Source organism: Nilaparvata lugens, chromosome X, assembly GCF_014356525.2.
Source record: "Nilaparvata lugens isolate BPH chromosome X, ASM1435652v1, whole genome shotgun sequence".
Taxonomy (NCBI): domain Eukaryota; kingdom Metazoa; phylum Arthropoda; class Insecta; order Hemiptera; family Delphacidae; genus Nilaparvata; species Nilaparvata lugens.
Window position 1 is genome coordinate 101,818,790 of NC_052518.1, and position 23,810 is coordinate 101,842,599.

The 23,810-nt window shown below is 34.1% G+C and overlaps 1 protein-coding gene across 1 annotated transcript in view; it reads left to right on the forward strand.

Moving 5' to 3' along the window:
- The window catches only part of LOC111048183, a 61,437-nt gene that overhangs the window by 11,783 nt on the left and 25,844 nt on the right, over positions 1–23,810 (forward strand). Inside the window, exons 3-4 of the mRNA XM_022334048.2 lie at positions 19,042–19,488; positions 22,852–23,011. Of these exons, the coding sequence (XP_022189740.2) occupies positions 19,042–19,488; positions 22,852–23,011 (607 nt within the window). The remainder of the gene's footprint in view (positions 1–19,041; positions 19,489–22,851; positions 23,012–23,810) is intronic.

Here is a 23,810-nt window from a genome sequence, read left to right on the forward strand (position 1 = left end):
CATTATCATACTCAAGATTGTTTTCAGTGACTAATTTAAAGTACGGTACAGACGAGACCATTCATCCATGAGTTGGAGATAAAGATGTGGACATGTTTGATTTCAAAAATTTCATCCAAACCTGCAGTTTGCACGTTGTATGTTTGTACATTGTACCACGTACGTTGTGGGGTTTTCATTTTTCTGCATTTTACTCATTCCGTTATCAACTATGGAACTTCCATGATAGAAATATGATTTAAATACTTTCCTGGGAAAAGTAAGCTCTTAGAATCGATGTCTATGATGTAGCTTTATCTTTTGTGATAAAATGGATGAAACTAGACAAAATGCTACTGAAACGAACTAACTGAAATAACCGAACTAAATGCTACTGAACATGTTTCCCATTGTATTGATATTGACGCTATCAGGATATTGACTCATCGGAAACTTGCAGCGAGAAAATATCATTGAATCATCAAATTGAAGAGATTGTAATTTAATTATAGTTACTTTTTTTATCCAATCATCTATCAATTTAATATACAGTGCATCATTCATATAAATCGAAGGTCAATGAGGTAGCTGTACGTGTAACGCAATTTCAATAAAGTGATATTACATAATTCAAAGAATCAAAGAAACTGTGAAATATAAATATGAAAGACATAATGTAAAGAAACTGGTGATTGAATCGAGACTGAAAGTCTCTTTTGACTTTTTGACGGAAGGAAGAAAGCTCAAATGTGGATAATTCAACGGGGGGTCCAGGGGGCGGAGCCCCCTGGCTAAACGGATAGGGCGAGCGAAGCGAGCCTGCCGGCTAGTAGTTTATACGATTTCCCGAAGTCAAGTCAAAACCCGCGGTCTTCTAAAGTGAATCTAATATAGAAATTTTCCATAAACCGGGAACAAACCTCCCATTTTCAAAATTATTTCTATTAACTGCAATCAATAATCAAGTCTGATTTGAAAATTTTCTAAATTTCCCAGATTAGCTGTGCTTGTTGGTCCATGATTAAGTATGATGTAGTTATGACATTTAATTTGGTTATAATAGTAAATCGTGTTGTCAAGTATAATGATTGTATTAAGATTTCAGTACTAGAACATCGTGGTATAAATGAAGTAGCAAAAAAATTGAATCTCTACTGATCATACTGTCAAGTAAAATAATTCTATTAAGATTACTGTAGAAAGATAGATATATTTCTCGATCCATGAAACATCTATAGATGCATAAGATCAAGTCAGTGCTAATACATTATCGAGATATAAATTGCAGTAGCAAAAAAAATATAATTTTCTCGTCTAAAACCAGCTGGACACAATGCTTTTACGGTACCAATCATCTATAGCCTATCGATATTCAACAGAATTCGAAAATTGTAAATACCGTGCCGACTTAATCCGATTTGTTTTTTCAAGCTCGAAATCTGTTAAATGTGTAACTGTGCAGAGAAAGTTTCAAATAAATCGTGTAGAATATTTTATTTACAGAGGGCTTATCGGGAAAGGCGTAAGTTATAAGCCGATTCCATTTCATGATTCAACGGTTTTAACCACCATCGTTTTATGCGATCGAGTATTTGTCGAATTAAAATCTCTCCTCAAAATTGTTTTGGGCTTCTCTTCCGTGATAAAAACGGAAATAAAGCGCTCACTTGTTCTAAATCTATTGGTCTGTTTTTATCGTGTTGTTGAGTATTTAACACGAGAAACCGTATGTTTGATAATTTTTTATTCTTATTTCAATCATACATTTAACTAAAGATATTTAATAGCGTAAGCCTATATAATATATTACAATTTTGCGATTGATTTCGAAACATCTGTGTCTTATTTCAGTGTTTGTTTTCAATGAAATATTTTCCCAGTACTTTATTGATGTAAAATATGTACTGTGATGAGGCATACCAGCTTATGATGCTCTACTACGATTTCAACAGGCTCATAGACATTCATCATGAATCTCTAGTTAATTGAAAGCTTGAACGTTAACTAGCAGAATGTATAGTGTGGGAGAAGCCCTACGATTGGTCATTAGCTGTTGACCAATGCAGGTTGAGCTCTACTGTCATTGGTCGAGACTGGACACGCCCAAGTATTCCAATTATGTTCATGAGAACCGTTCAACAACAAATGAAGAGAAACTAACAAAATCAAATTGATAATATGAGAAAGAATGAAATTTTTTTAAATTGTATTTTCCTCCATTCTTTCTCATATTATGAATTTGGCTTTGTCAGTTACTAAATTTGCTTTACGGCTCTCATGATCATAATTGGAATACTTGGGCGTGTCAAGTCTCACCACTGACTCAAGGCTCAACCTTCATTGGTCAACAACAAATTATCAAACTTAGGGCTTCTCCCCATATTATCCAATATTTTTCAGCTCGATGTTTAAGCTTTCAGTTTACTACTTAGATTGATAATGGTGTAACAAACAAATCTAGTATCTCAAGCTGTTTTTATAAATTAGTGGTTTTGATATCAAGTTGTTTTCATTTTATGATAGTCTTATGTTTTGACTTTAACAGACTCTTTTTGAAATAATATATCCAACTACAGTAGTTTTGTAGAACCACCGCTTTGTTCAAATTTTCCGCTACCTTATTTATTAATCAATCTATAGTGAGGTCCACGTTATAACGGCAGTATTTGATCATCATTGTTGTTGCTATCCTTGGCCATCATTCGACAAAGCAGAGAGCGCTATCTTCTAGCTCCGCAACGTTGTCAGATCTTTTTTAATTGAAATAATTAAAAAATATTTCATCTCAATTATGAAAATTTATTATTCAATCATTCACAAATATTTTTTTCTTGGCTAATAAAATATCATTGATAATTTTAAACAAGATATGAATAATTAACAAAATATTCAATCTCAATAATGAAAATTTATTATTTAATCATTGACAAATATTTTTTTCTTGGCGAATAAAATATCATTCATCATTTTAAACAAGAATGAACAGTCAATATTACATATATACCGGTATCGCTATCCTCTATAGAAGACAGTGGCAAGGCAGAGAACCGCCAAAGTTATTCTCGTATCTTTGTCCACTGCCATTATAACGTGCTCCTCACCATAGTAGCAGGTGTTTGAAATTATAGTATCCCAAGTTTCAAAGTTCATTCATTATGTGTTCATTCATGCATAGTTTTATTGTATGATTTGGTGAATGTGGCACACATATTAAGTCTCATATTGACCTATCACAACAGAGAACTGTTGGAATAAGTTGAACCTTACTTGGATGTCGAGCTATCAACTTGGCCCCGCAAAGTTTCAAAACAAACTTTCACTTCTCTTGAGGGATGGGGAAGTTGCACGATGGAATATTTCAAGGGGAATGATTCCCATTAGAGGCGAATAACAAAGAGAATCCTCAACTTTCATTGTATTCCTTTTGTGCTTCTACTTTATCGATGTTTTCTACTCGTTCATTGAAAGGTGTTGAATGAAGTTTATAAATTATTTCTGTTTAAATTTGTACTCTACTACGATGTAGAGAAGATTCTCGTACAGCTTTAGGTCAACGTACTTTAATACGCCAGGCATTAGGTCGATCAATTCTAAGTTATATTCAAGTAAATGCTAGGATTCGAGTCAGATGTATGGTCTTATTCGTATATGTAGAACTTATGGCTAGTTGCTAGCCACTAGATTCTAGTTCTTATTCAATCCATCCATTGTCTTGGAATTTCACCTCTGAAGTTTAATAATTATCTATGATGGTCTCTTGATTCATTCCGAACTGCGATGTATGAACACACTATTTTGATGTTTCAAACACCTACATGCAGTCAATTATTTATGTAAACAAACAATATTGTTCACTCACTCACTGGAGTACTTTCGGGCGGCAAGCGCACAATGAAAATATCGAAATAGTGTAATAATTAATTTTAAATTAATAATTAATCAATTCAAATAAATAACTTTTCTTCTTGAAGCGTTAATAAAAATGGTTGTAAAATATTGAAAATTACGAGTAAATGATACTTTTTCACAATAATTTATTTTGAAAATTGATGTGGGAAAACTTCAGACAATGATAGATCGATATCTTACTATTGATCACTATCTCACTATATATATCACAATATCTCACTATATTGATCGGTCACTCACTGTCACATTCGCCGATTTCATTTGACATTGTGTTCAAGCTTCGGAAATATGTACTAGCTAGCCCCTTTGTATGTATATGGAGAGTCCGAATCAGTCTTCTCTATCCTGTTATCTACAATGTTGATTTTCACAAATTTAGTATTTCATTTGATAAACATTAACTTGGAAATACGATTTCAATGATAAAAATCTTGATAAGTTGAGAATACTTATGGCGCTCATATCTCTCAAACTGATAAACGGAAAAAATGATTCCTCCATGAATTTATTCTAATTTGATAACTTAATCGTATCCAATATAGTGTACACAACCATCTCATAATTTCAACTTAAGGTGCTCATATTTCACGAGCTGATTAACGAAAAAATTGATTCCTTCATGAATTTATTCCAGTTGATAAATATGTACACAGCCATATCTAAAGATCGAAGTGTGCATAACGTTTAATCTAGTATCAAAGTGTTGAGTTTCGTTTGAACTGTTATCGAGCCTTGATACGGATTTATCCTAGAACCACTCTTTTGTGATAATTCTGAATCTCACATTTCCATTTATATCTTTAAATAGTGATTAATTTGCATTATTGGATATAGAATTAATAAGAAACTGTATCTCCGCCACGCAGTTTGCGAGTAACGAGATAATAAGTTATTAATAACATGAAAACACAACATTTTGTGAATTTCTACATAAATATAGTTTTATTTGCATAAAAGTTGAGTTTCGATTGTGTGACATCAGCATTTGTACAACTGATGACAATCATGGAAGATGAAAGAAACATTCTATAGCATCTCTGACAATAGTATTGAATAAAATATAGTCCCAATAAAATAATTATCAATTTTTTCTTAGGAGGGAGTAATAGGCTCATGTAATTGAATCTTCTAATCTTACTAGAATAGTATTAAGAATAGGAATTTCTTTATGGTTAGACCATAGAAAAAAGATACCATATGCTATATTCTCTCTATAGTTAAACGGAGTAATCTCTTCGAAAAAGATAACATATGTTATCTTCTCTCTATGATTAAACTAAGTAATTCCTTTAGGAGGTCATTTTAAACTAATTTCAAATCTAGGTTCGAGTCAAGTTATTACTTTTCAACTGTCTGTTATTTTAGTATCATATTTTTTATTTGAATTTCGTTGTTCTTCCTATAAGTCTATTGAAGTACTTCTTTATTCTCAAATATTTGACTTCAATCTCATATAGATAGATAGCGATGAATATAAAAGTGCTTTATTGACATCAAATAAATTAAAAGAAATACACTATAAGGCTTGATCTGTGATCTTAAGCCGGAATCTCATGTATTGGTACAATAATTTTCAAGGAGCATCCATTAATTTTAAAGGAGCAATGTAATAGTGGAACTTTTTAGTAATTAGTGTTATTAAAATAGAAGGCGAATCCATTAAAGTAATAATCTATATCTCTAGTTAATCCTCAATCAGAAAGTGGTTTGTAGGAGTCTAACAATAGGATGTGAATGATTTTTTCTGTGTTGTAAAAATTAGATAAATCTCAAACATTGTCACTTAGTAGTACTGTATTTGAGTAGAGAAAAAAAATACTAATATTGTCGCAAAGTAGTACAGTAATTGAGTATTTGGACTGAGTAGTGTCGTTATGGAGATGATCTGTTGTAAGAGGGACTAGTCACGCCTTAGACGTGTCAATGATAGACGATTTGATCTATTCATGGTGTGGTGCTGTGGACAGAAAAAATGTTGGACTAGCTTGCAAAAGAAACTGTTTTGTTCTGGTACGAAATTATTTCTATTCTATTTGTGGTGAAGTTTGTTGGCTGTAGTGTGTAGTGTGTTGTGGTGGCAGAGGGGCAGAGCTTGGTGCTTGGTGCTTGGGTCGGCCGGCGCTCGGCTGCTGCCCTGGAGGGGTGAGAGGGGGCTAGCCAGTGTTGCCAAGTTCTTCTTTCTCGCTGGAAATGCCGGTATTTTTAGTGGGGAAAAATGTCGAAAAAACCTCTTTTACTACTGGACAACCGGTTTTCTTACGTTATCTACTTTGAGGATGCTTTTATCGTATGTGTCATCATGTGTCCCGTGAGCCATGGACAGGTCGTAATGTGTTTGACAGAGAAAAACAACAGTGATGTGTTGTGAAAGAGTGAGAGAGAGAGTCACAAAGAGCGCTGCCGACGACCGACGTTTCTTTTCGTATTGATCGGCACGCTCAGCTCTTCCCCTCCCCCTCACCCCTCTACCCATCAACCCCCCCTGACACCCTCTCACTCCCACTTGCTCCTTTTGTGTTTTTGCCGAGTACGAAAAAATGCACACTTTCTGGAAACAGTGTGCAACTGCACCCTGTGCCCTGTAAAGCCCCTCCCCCCTCCCCTGTGTGCCCTCATTTGTTCTTTCCCAGATCTCCCTGGAATCTTGAGCTCACATCCAGGCTGACTATTGTAGTAGAAACTAGAAGAAATCTAGAGAAAATATACAGCAACTTTTCATGAACCTCAGTTTTGGAGAACCTCCAAAATGGCCAACCCATATAGAAATATTGTGTCTCCTTTAAATACAGTAACGTTTTTGTACATTTATCATTAAAATATATCTTCAATTTGATTGAGGTGAAAAATTGATTGTCGTTGCGATAAATAAGCAGCAATGAACATGAAAAAAAGATTCTGTATTTAAAACGAAACACACTATTTTGCGATTATTATTTTTGAAATTATCCTGGAAATCTGGAATAACAAACTTGAATACAATCCATATACAACAACAAAATTAAATAAATTAATGAACTTGAATCAGTTTGATTTAAACAACCCCACTTTCAGTGAAGCTTTTCAGTTAATGAAACTAAATCATATGGATGATTGTCATATGAACATAAACTATCCATCAGTTCTATGTTGTTTACATTTGCAAATGGTTCTTGAAGAGTTGAAATTAGTTGTATTATAATGAAATAAAGGGTTATTGATAAATGTTTTGTGTTTTAATAATTAGCACCATTAAAAAGAAGAGAAAATCCTGAATACAAGATACAATAAAAATTAGAGAACCCCTGACTTCGAAAAACAAGATGCGGTGCCTTCTAAAACTACTATCTTGAAGTACAACAATTATCCCTGAAGTTTTATCGTTCCAACTGCAAAAAGTAATGAAGATACATTACCTTTTAAAACTACTATCTTGGAGATACTATATTGAGGTATAACAATTTATCCCTAAAGTTTTATCGTTCCATCTGCAAAAAGTAATGAAGATACATTACCTTCTAGAACTATTCAAATCAATTCTTCTATTCAATTTATTTCACCAAAACACAAAAACAGTACAAAGATGTGACAATCAGAAAAAAATTATTATTCTAAATATCTATATCATCTATCTATCTGTAAAATACGGCTGGAGGTGAAGAACTACTGGCAATAAGTGAAACACTTGTTCGCCAGTAGGAGTAGAGACTTAACTGTTTCTTAATCTTGAGCTAATAATTTAAAATGAAATCTTTTTATTCAAACAATGGTAAGTATATTTACAATAAATGCTATTAATTTTGAAATAATCCTGACAATAATGAATAGTTTTGAAAGCTGAAAAAATTTTGAACTCATAAAATATTAAGATGGAAGTAATAGTTGTGAAGTATCCAGTTTTTAATATTTATTGGTACAAACTTAATAGGTACACCGATGAGCTCGTTCGGGATGCAGTTTACAATCTTTGGAGCGATGTAAACCAGCTGCTTACGAATAACCGTTAAATTCGAATCATAAGTAACAAATCTATGTAGATTGTATCTTGTTCTATGAGTTACATTGATTCTTGAAAATGAACTTCTATGTTTATTGAAATATTTAAATATGCTAAGCACATAGAGTTGACGGATTGACATGACTCTCAATTCACTAAATGCAATTTTTGAAGGGAACAATATGGGTTTATTTATTATGGGTTTTATGATCATTTTTTTGTATAATGAATAGTGGTAACAAAAGAGTGTCATAAGTACCTCCCCAAACCGCCAAGCCATAATTTAACAGAGATTGTACAATTGCAAAATAGAGCATTCTCAACTTTGATAAATCAAGTATCGACCTCAACTTATAAAAATTATAGGAGACAAACCTCAGTTTATGGCATAGGTATTCAATATGCCTTCTCCACTTGAATCCCTCCTCGATTATCAAGCCCAAATATTTTATTTGACTAGTCCTTTCAATCTCAGGACATCTACAGGGAGCATCATCTAATAAATTACAATTAAAATGCAATTTAAGTGATTATTATCTTGAAGATACTATATTGAGGTATAACAATTACGCCCAAAGCTTAATCGTTCCAACTGCAAAAAGTAATGAATAAACAAAATGGATCGATTGAATAAAAGCTATGGCAATTGCTATTCGAGTCAGCTGTAAAATCTTATAACGTGACAGACCTACAGTGATGTTCACGTTGTATCGGCAGTATTCGATCGACATTGGTGTTGTTTTCTTTTCTACCATTCTACTAATGGTATTATTCGTACTCATTCAGCCGGACTGAGAGGGAATAGTCCAGTATTATAACTCATGCGAATTTAATTTCTATTGTTCACTCCCACCGTTGTGTGCGAGTCCAGCTTTGTTCGTATTCATCAAAACAGCCTGTAAATGACAGTCCAATAAAACTCAAACAATTACATTTTGTGAAAGAGAAATCACCCTTGATGAGAAATGTAACCACTCATTATTTAAAAACCGATAATTAAGTTATTAAACTGTAGAGGAATTTCCTCTTGGATTCATTCAAAGTAGGTACTTGAATAATACATTCTTCACTGCAAAAATTGTCCTAAATATCCATAACGACCAATTATTGTGACTGTAATTGGTATTTGAGGAAGTTTGCTTCATATAAAAGATTTATGGAGTAACTTGGTAATTACTGTTATTAATAAAAGAGAAGAAGAATCCAATCTTATCTAGTTAATCCTTAATCAGAATGAGGTAGTAGCTGTTTTTAGAAGACTCAGGCCCGGTTTTACATGAACCTGTTAGATTCTAATCATAATTAAATGTCACCAGAACCAATCAAGAAGAAGGCTTCTCTGATTGGTTCTCGTGGCATTTAATCGGGATTGAAAGTTAACAGACTTTTCTGCAACCGGGTGTTACAATAGGATTTGATAAGAATGAGTAATTGGAGTGGAACATGACGATTAAGTAAGTAATGAAAGAAGAGTTGAAGACAAATTAGTGAATAGTTTACATCCTTCGTTTTCATCCAACCTTACATCTAGTTTTTCTAGATGTAATAGTATTTTATCATCACTATTATTTAAAAAGAATCAATTTTAAAATCATGTAAATTTAGAAATTAATTTCATGACCTATCATGACGTCGGGAAAGTTACGTAGAAGTTTAGTAATTCAGAATTTTCCAACCTCTAATCTTTCCTGAAAAAAACCTAGACTACTTTTGAAAAACCAGTTGATATGAGAAGGGGAAGTTTTCTTTGGATTTTCCATTCTCAACCAATTTTAGACAACAAATTAAATCTGGAATATCCACAATTTTTATTATACTTTTTTAGTGTTCAATATAATACAACACAGCAGAGCTATTATGGTATTATTTACTACCGAGATATGACTCATTTACAGATTAGACATAGTTTTTCTATCATGCATTAACGTGAAAATAATGTAGTTGAAGACTGTTGAGATAATTTTGCTCAATAAACCATACCATCACAACATACCCCAGTACCATATAAATCAGTGAGTTTCTGTGTGAAACTCATCTGGAGCACTAGTAATTCTATGGTGTTATTGACTTGAAATATTATAATTAAATATTATAACATTGCCTTTTGCAAGTTATTTTCAGAGTTCTGAAGAATAACACCAAGATATAATTCAAACTACCACCTGTCATGCATGTGAGGTTTCACAATAATTTCTAGTAAAGTCAATTAAACTATGCAGTTCTTTTAAATATCTCAATAACCATTGAATATATGAACTTGGAACCGGTTGCATTGGACTCCAAAAATGATAACTTCAAATCGAATCACTTTTATTTTGACATCATCATAAATGACACTTTACATTATATAAAATTTTGTAGATAATAAACTTATCCAACTAGGATTTAACAAAACAAAATGAATTTTGTTACCATCATACAAAATTATGAATAACTATAATAAATAAACAAAACAAAAATACTACTTGCTAAATTATAAAAAAATTGTTTGCAAGTAGGAGTCTATTGTGAAAAAAAAAAATGTTTGTTAATGCTACTACATTCTCACTCGCAGATTCAAGAATAGAAATTACATGTGTACAAGTAGCCTACTATTGTTTTACAACGAAATTAATTAATTACAATGAATAAACTCTCAATAAGTTCTGGTGAAATACCAATAAGCCATTTGAAAATCTGTTTTTCAAATGAAAAAATATTATTCGTTTTTTTAATTGAATCAGACACATTGTTGAAATGATAACTTAATCCTTAATAACTGACTATTGGCTCCTGTACTTTCAAACCGCCAGATCTTCATCGCACAAAAATCTGGTGTGGCGCACTCACACAACTTTCCTTGCCGTTATGAAAATTGATCAACTGACGCTAGTGGTCACGCGCATCTTAAGTCTACTATTCAAAGATCTAAGCCAGCTGGTGACAGGACAATAACGCAGCAGACACACGAAGTCTGATATCTCTTCATAGTGAATCATTTAATAGAATCAACAGTTGCCAATATTTTGCAATTTAATAATCTTATTTTCTCGAACTTCCAGCTTATTTTCAATTTAAGGTGAAAATGTTACTTAATTGTAGAGATTTTTATGCTCAATCTTATCCACTTAAAATTTTTCGATAAAATTGTATCTGAAGCCTGATAATTGGGAATCTAAATTCAAACTTTGCATAGATGAGGCGGAGCTCCTGGAATTTTTACAGATATGGGACTTGTGGAAGTTGATAGAGCTTATCAATGACTTTTTAGGTATAAATTTTATCGAAATCGTTGGAGCCGTTTTCGAGAAAATCGCGAAAAACCCTGTTTTTGACTACATTTTTGCCATTTTAGACGCCATCTTGAATTTCATTTGATCGAAATTGTTCGTGCCGGATCCTTATACTGTAAGGACCTTAAGTTCCAAATTTCAAGTCATTCCGTTAATTGGGAGATGAGATATCGTGTACACAGACGCACATACAATCATACACACACACACACACACACACACACACACCACACACACACACACACACACCACACACACACACACACACACACAACACACACACACACACACACACACACACACACACACATATATATATATATATATATATATATATATATATATATATATATATACAGACCAATACCCAAAAACCACTTTTTTGGACTCAGGGGACCTTGAAACGTATAGAAATTTGGAAATTGGGGTACCTTAATTTTTTCGGAAAGATACTTTCCTTACCTATGGTAATAGGGCAAGGAAAGTAAAATCTATTAGTAAATTATGGGATCAGATAGAGAAATCAGTCTCTCCCCATACATAAATTTCTTGGTGCTCAACCAGCTTTGAGACTGAAATCCCGTAAACCTCCATGGCTGAGCTGCAAAATGAATAATCAACAAGGCTTGACTGCATGGCAAGAGCGATGCCAACTGTTGGGAAGTGAGAATAGAGATAGGATCAACTTACCGGCCCTTCTCTCTGCCTAGGAAAACATGGGTGCGTCTCAGTAGTATAAGGACAATTATTCATAAATGGGGTCTTGCGGAGTCAGCAGATTGTGAGTGCAGTGAAATGCAAACGCTCCACCATATTACCGACGAGTGCCCACTATATAGTTTCTCAACTGGGGCTGCAGGTTTCCTTCTCCTAGTCCAGTGGCTGAGTGTCCTGCAAGTATCCATCTAAAAGATAGTTTATATGGGGGCGCGACAGTCGAGACCGACGACATTCGAGCAGACTACAGACCTACGACCGTAGAGGACTGTTTTACAGTCCTCTACGGTCGTAGGCCTCGACTGTCGGGAGTGTACGAAAATTAGAGTGGCCTCAACTGTCGCCTAACGCAGGCGACATTTGAGGCCTCTTTTTCAGGAGTCCTCTACCGTCGCTGGCCTCGAATGTCGCTGGTCTCGACTGTCGGGCCTGTACAAAAATTAGAGACTCGCTTGCAGCAGGCGACAGTTGAGGACACATCCTACTGCGATTCCAGACAAAATCTATTTTATAATGATTATAACTTCTGATTTGTTGAAAACTAAATAATGGAAACTTCCTTCATAAAAAAGCATATGAACTTTGAAGGTAGATAGTGCTTATCCTTGAAGGATTTTCAGAACGATCATCTTTGTGAAGAATTACAGCTTAATCAGTCAAGTATTTCAAGCGTGATGAGCTCACATACAAACAGACAGAAAGACAGACACCATCTCGTCTTATAGATGGATAGAAGATAGATAAATATTTAGATTTGTCAATGAAGGAGGCATAATGCAGTAGTAATGGATTCCCATTACTTGAAAATATGTTTAGGGACCATCATCCAAGTACTGGAATGTATATGACTTGCCCATCTTTGTTGACGAAACTCAATTTGAGGAGTCCTCTTTTTCAGGAGTCCTCTGCCGTCGCAGGTCTCGACTGTCGGGGTTGTACAAAAATTAGAGTGGCCTCAACTGTCGCCTAACGCAGGCGACATTTGAGGCCACTTTTTCAGGAGTCCTCTGCCGTCGCAGGTCTCGACTGTCGGGGCTGTACAAAATTAGAGTGGCCTCAACTGTCGCCTAACGCAGGCGACATTTGAGGCCACTTTTTCAGGAGTCCTCTACCGTCGCTGGCCTCGAATGTCGCAGGTCTCTACCGTCGCTGGTCTCGACTGTCGCAGGACTCTTCTGTCGTTTGCCTCGTTTGACATCGACCCGTTTATATACCTGTTTTTTAAGGCTGTGCAAAGGCTAAAAATAAACCTTCTATTGTTATTTTTCAGTTTTTCGATTTTTATACTATCAAGCTATCGAAATTAAAAAGTTTTCTCAGGAAAACATTTTTTTTTCAATCATTACTTTTTGAGATATGAACGCCTAAAGTTTAAATTCTTGTGCCAGAACATTTCAAGTTCGGTGAAAGATAAAACCATGAGATTTTAAGGATAGATTCTTCATGGTATTGTTGATCTAATAAGACAAAAATTTTCTAAAAATATCATTTTCTGAAAAAGTTATTCAATTTACTAAAAATAACTTCTAGTTGAGTTTTTTTCGGTCATTTCTGGTAAATTGAATAACCTTCTCAAAAATTGATATTCTCAGAAAATTTTTGTTTTATTAGATCAACAATACCATGAAGAATCTATCCTTAAAATCTCATGGTTTTATTTTTCACCGAACTTGAAATGTTCTGGCACAAAAATTTAAACTTCAGGCGCTCATATCTCAAAAAGTAATGATCGAAACAAATGTTTTCCTGAAATTTTTTTTAATGTTGATAGCTTGATAGTATACAAATCGAAAAACTTTGAAAAATATCACCAGTAGAAAGTTTATTTCTAGCCTTTGCACAGCCTTGATGTAACTTTATTCTTATAAATTTTTGACAAAGCTATTCAATTGGCAAGCATTATAATTTTAATCCTAATTTTTCTCACATCACTAATGACGACTCTTTTCTAGTGAGGATAGTACTAGGTTTTTCCCCGAATATATTATTCATATATTTATTGAATATTGGTGTCACCAATCAAATGTTGAGATGGATTTGTTCAATAGAGCTCTGCGTGAGTCTGGAGAAGATATGAGTAATTCTATGGCATTATGCACTTCCGAGATCAATCAATATGAAAATAATGTTCTTGAGAGATAATGAGATAAATTTGCACAATAATACTCCGCGTGATACTAGATTCGCACAATAATACTCCGCGTGATACTTTCCTGTAGCAGTATAATATATTTTTGAGTATTATGGAGATATGGACTTTCGAGATCAATCACTGTGAAAATAATGTAGTTGAAGGCTAATGAGATAGATTTGTTCTACAAAACTCTGTGGGATACTTGTTTAGAGCAGTAAACTCCAGAAAATAATAATAGTTAAGGGTAATGAGATAGATTTGTTCTACAAAACTCAGTGTGATACTTGTCTGGAATATTTTTTTCGCCCCACTTGGATGTAATGAGCTGGCTTACGTGCGTCATATGGGGGCCGAAAGTGATTGTTTTCTGACCAGGCCGGTAAAATTTTTACGGCCCTAGGGCTGTAAAATAACCTTGAAGTCAGCTGATTCAGATTTGATGTGAACGTGTTTACAAAATAGTTTATGAAACGGAATCAGTTTATGCTTCTAGAATTGAATGAAGTTTTTGCAATAAGATACTATAATTTTATTTGGATGAATGGAATACAAATGAGATATTATAAACTATTCAAATTCAATTTTCAGAGTATAATAGAATCTAACCTCAAACCTCCTAGTTACAGCGTTCATCACGGAACATGGTGGATAAACGGAATCATTTTATGCTTCTAGAATTTAATAAAGTATTCTGCAATAATATACTATCATTTTATTTGGATGAATAAAATACAGATAAGATATATATTATAAACTATTCAAATAATTCGATTTTCAGAGTAGGATAGAACTTCTAACCTAAACTTCCGCAGTCGACGACAACAAGCATTGTTGATGTTGACATTCAGATTGGCCAATTTTCAAGTGTGCTAAAACAGCTGATTAAAAAACTTTTCATTATTTGTATTTTATTATTCAAGAATCAAAACATTTATAACAATATCATCATATTGTCATTTGAAAGAATGAAAAAGTATAAACTCAACGTCCCACATTAAAACATAATTAAATATAATCTTTTAGATTATTTAGACAAATCAGAATAAAAAAAAATACGTGGACAATCTCCTGATATACAGATTACCTCAGATTTGCTAGAGCTATTACCTTCCAGTTTTGCTTTCAAAAGTGCTAATAAACAATTCTTCTCATAAATATATATATTGTTTTATTTTTCTGTGTGGCGAAAAATAGCGTTCGCACCACGGGCAAAAATGTGTTTCCGGCTCTTAATCTTTTCTAGTCCTCGGCCTACGGCCTCGGACTTAAAAACCGATTTCGAGCCAGAAAAGTCTCATTTTCGGCCCTAGGTGCGAAATATACTATATAACTATTATGGACTTGCGAGATTGACCAATGATGTTGTTATTAATTTATTGATTGTTATCAATGATAGAGGGATGCAGTTAGTTGGAGGTTAATAATAGATTTGTGTTTATGGACAGGCGAGATCTATACATGATGTGTAGTGTAATTTGTTATTCAAGTAATATCATAGAGAAAGATAGCATAAGAAGATATCTCAGTCGGATATAAGTCATTTATGTTCCAAGCTGATTACTGTCGACTGCTGTCTAGTACAATGGTCGCCAAACTTATGAGCCTGTGAGCTAGAATAGCATTTATAAATCTTCTAGTGAGCTACTAAGGAATATTAGACTAAAGAAAGTACGGTATGCAAAATGAAATTTTCACATTTTTATTGCCTATAAAGATATATTTCTAGTGTTGAAATCTACTTATCTCATAGAAAAAAGTTCTTTTTGATCATCAAGTATTTTCTTGATGTTTGGAGTGTACGTTGTAGCCGCCATTCTGATGCAGTTGTCCAAATGTTCATCAGTCAGTCTGTTCCTATATTGATTTTTAGCATTGATTTATATTGAACATAGCTTTCAACCTCAATGCAACTTGAATAATATTTGGATATTTTTCTTTGGGGACTTGAGGCCAAATATTTCCAGTTCTAGAAAGTGATCTGAGGGACAGATCATTTTGAAAATTCACAAATTCCATTTCAACTGAAGCTTGATCTCCACCAAAATGTTTTACAACACAAGCTATAAAATCTTCTGCATCGATCTCTACAAAAGGAGAGTTGATGAATTGTACTAATTCGATATTCTTTTAAAATCTTGAAATCGTTGATCAAACTGTTGTCTCAAGTCTGAAAGAATTGTAGCGTATTCTTTGTTATTGCTGCGGTGCTGTGGAGGATTTTTCTCGTAATTGATTTTCTTCAGACTGGAAAAGTATTTATATTTAAACTAGACAAGATTCTTTTCCCACATCTCGAGCTTATTGGAAAACGATGTTACAGTTGAAATCATTCCACCGATGTCCTTATCTTTCCCTTGAAGCTGCAAATTTAAATCATCCAACTTCTCAGTTATATATGAGAAATGCAAAATTTTGTAGACATGTTTCTCAATGCATGGTTGCCAACCCAAGCATTTCTGTGAGCTACTAAAAACTACCCCACGAGCTACCGGTAGCTCGCGATCGACTGTTTGGCGACCACTGGTCTAGTATTACTGTTTTGTTGGGGTGAGAGTGTAGGGACGGCACAGTGTGAGAGACTACCAGCATCACGGAAAAGAACTACTATAGTGAGGTCCACGTTATAATGGCAGTGAAGAAAGATAGGAGAAAAACGTTGCCAAGTCTCTCCATTTTGCCACTGACTGTACACAGCTGTTACTCAATTCATCCCATTAAATTTAATCTAATAATAATTATCATTTCCTTGATAAAATAATAAATTTAATGTCAAATTGATCAAGAAAATATATTTTTTCATAATTTGATTCAAAAATTTGCTTTCATGACTGAGATCAGATTTTTATTTTTATACAAACCTGAAATGGCGGCTAATTTAAAAAGCTGTGAATTTCAAAACAACAGAAATTGAGTTATTTGGTAGGTATTTATTCCGATTTCCTTTAAAAATAATAGAAAAATAGAAATCCTATTTAAAAATGAGCAATTTGAATGGATTAATTCTGAAATAACTTTTCACTATTATTTATACCGGTACGAGTAGGTCTAACCTATACGTGTAGGCTAACTGAAGCATGGATGAAGTCTAGGATGGTTAGTTATCACCTTTTATAATGTCATTTCAGTTATTTTTATTTGTGTTTCTCATAGGGTAATGTCTAGAAATTATTCCATTCTCTCCAAAATACTTTTTAAATCAATTATACGACTTGTGTACTCAAGTATTTTGATAGAATGAAGAAAAAAAATGGCGGCTGAGAATATGGTTTGTTCAGTTTTGTACAGTCACTGTCAATTGTAAATATAAAATATTCTGGCAAATAGATAACATTGCAAAGCGAGAGAGAGATAGTGCTATCAGTTTTGTTGTATGATAGAAAAGGACAGAAACAGTATTGTCAATCGTACACTGCCATTATAATGTGGACCTCACTATAGGACCATCGGCTGAGTTAACAGTGAAATTTGGAACATAAACGCCCTATACCATGGCATATAATCTTGAGCTATCTTTTCTCTTATGTCCTCGCTCAGTTATCTTGAACGTATCTTCTACAAAGTGAGCCACATCTTTTCTTTATGGTAATACTCACAAGTCATTCATTCCAATGGTTAACCTATTACAGGCCATTATTTGTAAATATCATCTCAAATATTCATGTTGTATTCACATGGTCATCATAAACTATTATCCAAGATTGATTGATTTATTGATTGATTGAGTACTTTATTTATGTAGATTACAATATATACTGTCTTATACACTTATATACAATAGCTTACAATACAGCAAAATTATAGATGAATTTACATGATATAGACTAAGAAAATAATTATTGAACTGTATATGATATGAAAAATAAATATGTAATATAATAACTATAGATAATAATTATATTGTTATGCATCTACATAAATTGGCGGAGCTTTGGACATATCAATGTCCATTCTTCGGAAAGAATATTAAAAATATCCTCCCCACTAACTCTCTACCAAAAGACAGAGACATAAGACAGAGAATAAGACAGAGAATAATTTATAATAAATAATTTATAATAATAAAATAATTTATAATAAATTATTCTCAAGACAGAGAATAATTTAATCGTATCCCATAGTTCACAGGAGTATTGGCTCCTTATGCCTGGTTTCTAAGGGCCAGCTCGGTTTAAACTGTGTCTATCCCATCAATGGTTTAAACTCCAGTTTAAACCGTAGATCCGTATGCTCATTCAATCTTATGCTGTATTTTCTCTATGGTTTAAACTTTAGTTTAAACCGTATATCTGTATGCCTATTCAATCTCATGCTATAATTTTTCTATGGTAATATGTCATTGAATAAAACTTGATTTGATTTGTTGATCGTTGACCGAGCGAAGTGAGGTCTAAGATTCAAGTCGACGGTTTTGCATTTCTCTTTATGTTTATATTCATGTTCCGCATTCACGGCGAAACGTGGCAATAGATTTCAATGAAATTTGACAGATGTTCCTCTTTGAATTTCGCGTCGACGTATATATAAGGTTTTTTGAAATTTTGCATTTTAAGGATAATACAAAAGGAAAAGGAGTCTCATTCGAACGCCAATATTCAAAATCAGACTATTGAATTATTCATCATAAATCAGCTGTCGAGTTGATTATAAATTGCATGCAATGACGCATGCAATTCAATATCTCAACGTAACTTAGTGAAAAAACAGCTGTTGTGTGGACTATTAATTGCATGCAGTTAGGCATGCAATTGATAACTTGAAGTAGCATAGTATTTTCTCCCGACTTTTCTCTGCTTTCAACTCGGTAAGCTTTTGATGATAGCAGCATAGCTGTTTACATCAAATTATTAGCATTCTCGATACAACAACCCAAACAGCCATTAGTCGTTTATACACCGATATCTCGCCGACACGACAGGAAAAAAGATAATTTACTCTGATGGACAGTATTAGAGGAGACTGTGGTTTATAATTATTGCGCTAGGTCTACCGTTCACAGAACTACTAGTTATCAATGATGGTAGTTGTAGTCTAATGATAGATTTGTTTTTGTGTTGCAGGCAAAACTACTCAGACCCTCCAATGATGAAGCAAGAGGCTAACGATGATGGGTACGAGACCAGCGGTGGAGATATCGACATGCGTGATGTGAACAAAACAGTGATGATGTCGCCGCATGCACATGCCCACGCACATCTGCACGCACCTCATCACCCACACGCGCACACGCATCCACATGTGCATCCCCATCCCCATGCCCATCTCCACCCACACGATCATCGGCATCACTCACATGTCACACATCCCCATTCACATGCTCTGAATCACATGATGCCAAACCCGACCCTCGACACGCCGCAGTTCAACGACGACCCGTACAGCTTTGTCGATGAGGATCACATGCAGATGAACACCGTGCAGTGTCCGCCCCTCGTCATGCCCCATGTGCCCAAGAAGCGTGGTCGTAAGAAAAAAATCAAACTCGACGATCAACAACAAATGCCTGGGTAAGCTTTGTCCTATAGAACCTTTATTATTAGGCCTACCTTTATTAACTTCCGCTTCGGCTATGACCAGGATCCTGGATGGGCAGTATATGACACTACATCTGGGTAGTGTCACATCTGGATAGTGATGGGTAGTGTCAAAACTAAACGTTAGTTTTAGTAATGTTTTGTTTTGGATTTTTGTATCTGAGTCTTATTGTTATTCTAAGGAAGCATATTTGGGTTATTACCTGTGTTTTCCGTTGTAATATTGTAAATAAACAAGTTATTATTGGTAAAATTTGTGGATTAAAAATAATTGATATTGTGGAATCTCTTCAGAATTGAAAAAAAATTATTGATATTGTGGAATCACTTCAGAATTGAAAAAACATTGATATTGTGGAATCTCTTCAGAATTGAAAAAACATTGATATTGTGGAATCTCTTCAGAATTGAAAAAAATGATTGATATTGTGGAATCTCTTCAGAATTGAAAAAAATTATTGATATTGTAGAATCTCTTCAGAATTGAAAAAAAATATTGATATTGTGGAATCTCTTCAGAATTGAAAAAAATCATTGATATTGTGGAATCTCTTCAGAATTGAAAAACACAGTATTATCTTTGTCACATTTGTCACTTCCACATTTATTAGACTTGTACATAGGACTGCAGTTTCGTGTTGAAACCAACACATCTTCAGCTGTGTGAAACCAACACTACAGCTGAATATGTGTTGGTTTCAACAAGTCTATGTACAAGTCTAATAAATGTGGATGTGACAGAAATAGAACTGTTTTTTTTTTAATTAAATAACAGTATGTTAAGGAAGCATATTTGGGTTTTACACATCCTCCTCAAAACAAAACAACAGGTTATTTTCGTTGTGATATTGTAAATAAATAAGTTAATATCGGATGGTAGTGTTTCGGATGTACACGTTAAGTCGTTGGTCCCGGTTGCCTTGAAACAGTCGTTAGGTCATGTCAAAGGCCCTGAAATTGATCAGCTGCGACCTGAAAACTGTTAAGGAAGCATATTTGGGTTATTACCTGTTGTTTTCATTGAGAAATTGTAATAAGAGATAAGTTAATAACGGATGGTAGTGTTTCGGATGTACACGTCAAGTCGTTGGTCCCGGTTGCCTTGAAACAGTCGTTAGGTCATGTCAAAGGCCCTGAAATTGATCAGTTGCGACCTGAAAACTCTGGCACCAGACCTGTGCCAGCCAGGTTACTCGATATTATTATTAATGTCATATCAATAACTCGAATCATCGAGGTAGTAGAGAGGATTGTGGGAGTGACTGAGAACTACAAGTTTCAATTTGTCTAGTGTATGAACATAACAAAAATAGGTTCTGTTTAGATTTTAAAAGTAAAAGAAAAGGACAGGGAGGTTAGGTTTTGATTTTTAAATTGCAATATATTAATATTATTTGAAATGTGTTTATAATTTTATTATAATAAACACTAATAAAGAAAATATGAAATACTCTCACTTTTGAGATATCGCACTTACGAATGACACCCTGTCATATCACGTCCTCAAATAAACTTCCTAGGAAATGATCGAATTGTTTCTTGAGGTAGAAGCCTCTGATTTGGTCAACAACTCGAGGTCTATAACCTTTGGATAGATTTGAGGTGATACATTGTCTGTGGAAAGCCTTATATTTGAGGATGCACATATTTCAACCTTTGATTAGTGCTTTTTTAATAGGAAATCCAAGTTCGTAAAGGTTTCAAATTTATTTTATTATTCATTTAGTTGGAAATGTATGAAACCAATATGTAATAACGAACTTGATGAACATCCATGGAAACTGAAACGCAATTCCTGGCCCATGGAGTTCATCTTGCTTCAATTAGATAAATTCCACTTAATTGATATTATTTTACTTTTTAAAACAGATTTAATAAGGCGTACACACAGCGATGTTTCTGACTAGAGATAGTTTTAAGGTAGATTTATTCTTGAAGTTTTATCTTCAAATTAATTTCTGTAAAATAATCTGAAAATGATTTTTGTATTGGACAGCCTCTAACTTTGAAAAGTACAGTACCGGTACTGAATATTCACAATTTGAAAAATTACAAACAATTATGCTTAGGAGCTATTCACCTGAATGATTTTAGTTGAAACATTGTGTGAATCAACTTATAATAGTTATTAGATTTTTTAAATGTTTTGGAATATAATATTAAGATTTTTTAGATACATAATAATAATATCGAGTAACCTGGCTGCCTCAGGCCTGGTGTCAGAGCTTTCAGGGCCTCTGACATGACCTAACCACTGTTTTAGGCAGCGAGGACCGACGAAATTTAACGTGTCCATCCGGGCCACTGGAGTGGCCCGTGAAAAATATCTCGCCCGGACCGGGATTTGAACCCGGGCCTCTGAACTTTAGCATCTAATCCACTCGACCACGGCCACTCCTAAGAACATTATCATGTGTTATGAGAGAATCACTTACCAGATCGAATCAGAAATCTTCAATTTATTGTTATTCTAAAGCAAAACAGCAATTGTTATAAATTTTATAACAATTTTGAGCTAGATGAATAATAAAAATTATTCGTTAACATCGAATACGCCCTGTAGTGTATAAGCAAGCTGCATACATTGGTAGCGTTCACTAGCATCCACTAGTTACTACGGGAAAACAAAATTAGATCATCTACATTTCCAATTCCGCGTTCCCATAATATCATGTACATTTCCAATTCCGCGTTCCCCAAGTAGCTTCTGATGTACCTGTGTGCAGCCTGTTTACTAAGTGTATTTTCTATTCTAATACAGTATATCTGTTCAAAAACATTCGTCGTTCTTCGAGTAGGAGTACCAAAATTCCAGACTATATCTCTGCTTTCTTCTGTATCTATTTATTTTCGTTTGTTACTACTGAACTCTTCCGAGTTCTAGGTCTGATAGTTTCAAATAGGTGTTTACATTTCCTGATAGTTGGTCTGATAGTTTCAAGTAGGTCTTTTTTCTTTAGGGATACTTCGAATATAAATAAAAATATAAATCTTAGTAGCCTTTTAAATTATTTTGACAGTGTGTGTGTGTTATTTTATTTTTTCAAGTCACTTTAAATGTCATTAATGTCCGAAACATGTGACAAAATAATATAAAAGGGTACTGAGATTCATATTTTTATTTATATTCAAAGTAGGTGTTTACATTTCCTGTAATGCTCTTAATTCTATCAAAATTATCAATTTTATAAAACATGAAAAAAGGCACAAGATAACTTTCATTTCATTTCAACTTGTAACATATTTTTTCAGTGGCTTTTATTTTGTTAATGATATTATAGACGATTGAATAATTGTTATCAACGATTGGATAGTTAATACTAATGCATTTTACAGAATGGGGTACCCTGAGAGTCCTCTAGCTTTGAAACCTCAAAGCGCCGTCAAGGTTTTCAAGGAGCGTAAAAAGCACGACCGCTTCAATGGGATGCCGGAAGAAGAAGTTTCAAAGCGGACCTTGCCCGATCATCTTACCCAGAATCTGGATATTGTCATTGTAAGAATTTTTTGTCATAGTCATTCAATCTCAGCTGTTTTCCATGCATGAAACAGCTGTTTGCAGAACAAATAAACATATGATTCTCATTACAGCATACTCTACTGTAATGAAACCATATGTTTTCTTCACAGTCGGGTATTTTCCCTATTTCCGAAATAGGAACAGCAAAACTGCTACAAAAAAACCGCCTTTTAGCGCTCCAGTTAGAGTTTTGTCAACTACAATCAAGAAATTCCTGATTCGGAATTTGCAAACTAGGTTATGTTTATAGAATGCATGTAGTAACTTCAGCACAAGCAGGTAATGTTTTCTATTTATCAATTATTCTTCTTGAGATTATTATGACAAAAATAATGTACATTACTTGGACGTGAATGTCTTTGCAGTGCTCGAATGAAATTCTAGTCTCGGCCAACGCCTCGTCTAGAAACATCATTCTCGCCTGCAAAAGGCCCCTTCCCGTCCTTGTGACGTAAGATACTATTACTTCACTTCAATCAAGACTTATCTTTCTGTATCACTGACTATGGGTTAAAGAAACGAGACGGGGCCGCTGAAAACAATGGATGAACAGGTAGAAGTTCTAGTGACCATTCATTGGTCGCCTATTGTTATTGAATTTCCACATTTTCGTGGTTTCCACTCCGAGGAATATATCGGTGGACCAGTCTGGTTACTTAAAGGCACTTTCACCTGTAGACCAGTGGTAGCATACAGTGATTGGATAAACACACATTACTGTCGATGATGAGTACACATTTAGTCAAACGTACGTGGTCTGTAAAGCCCACATCGA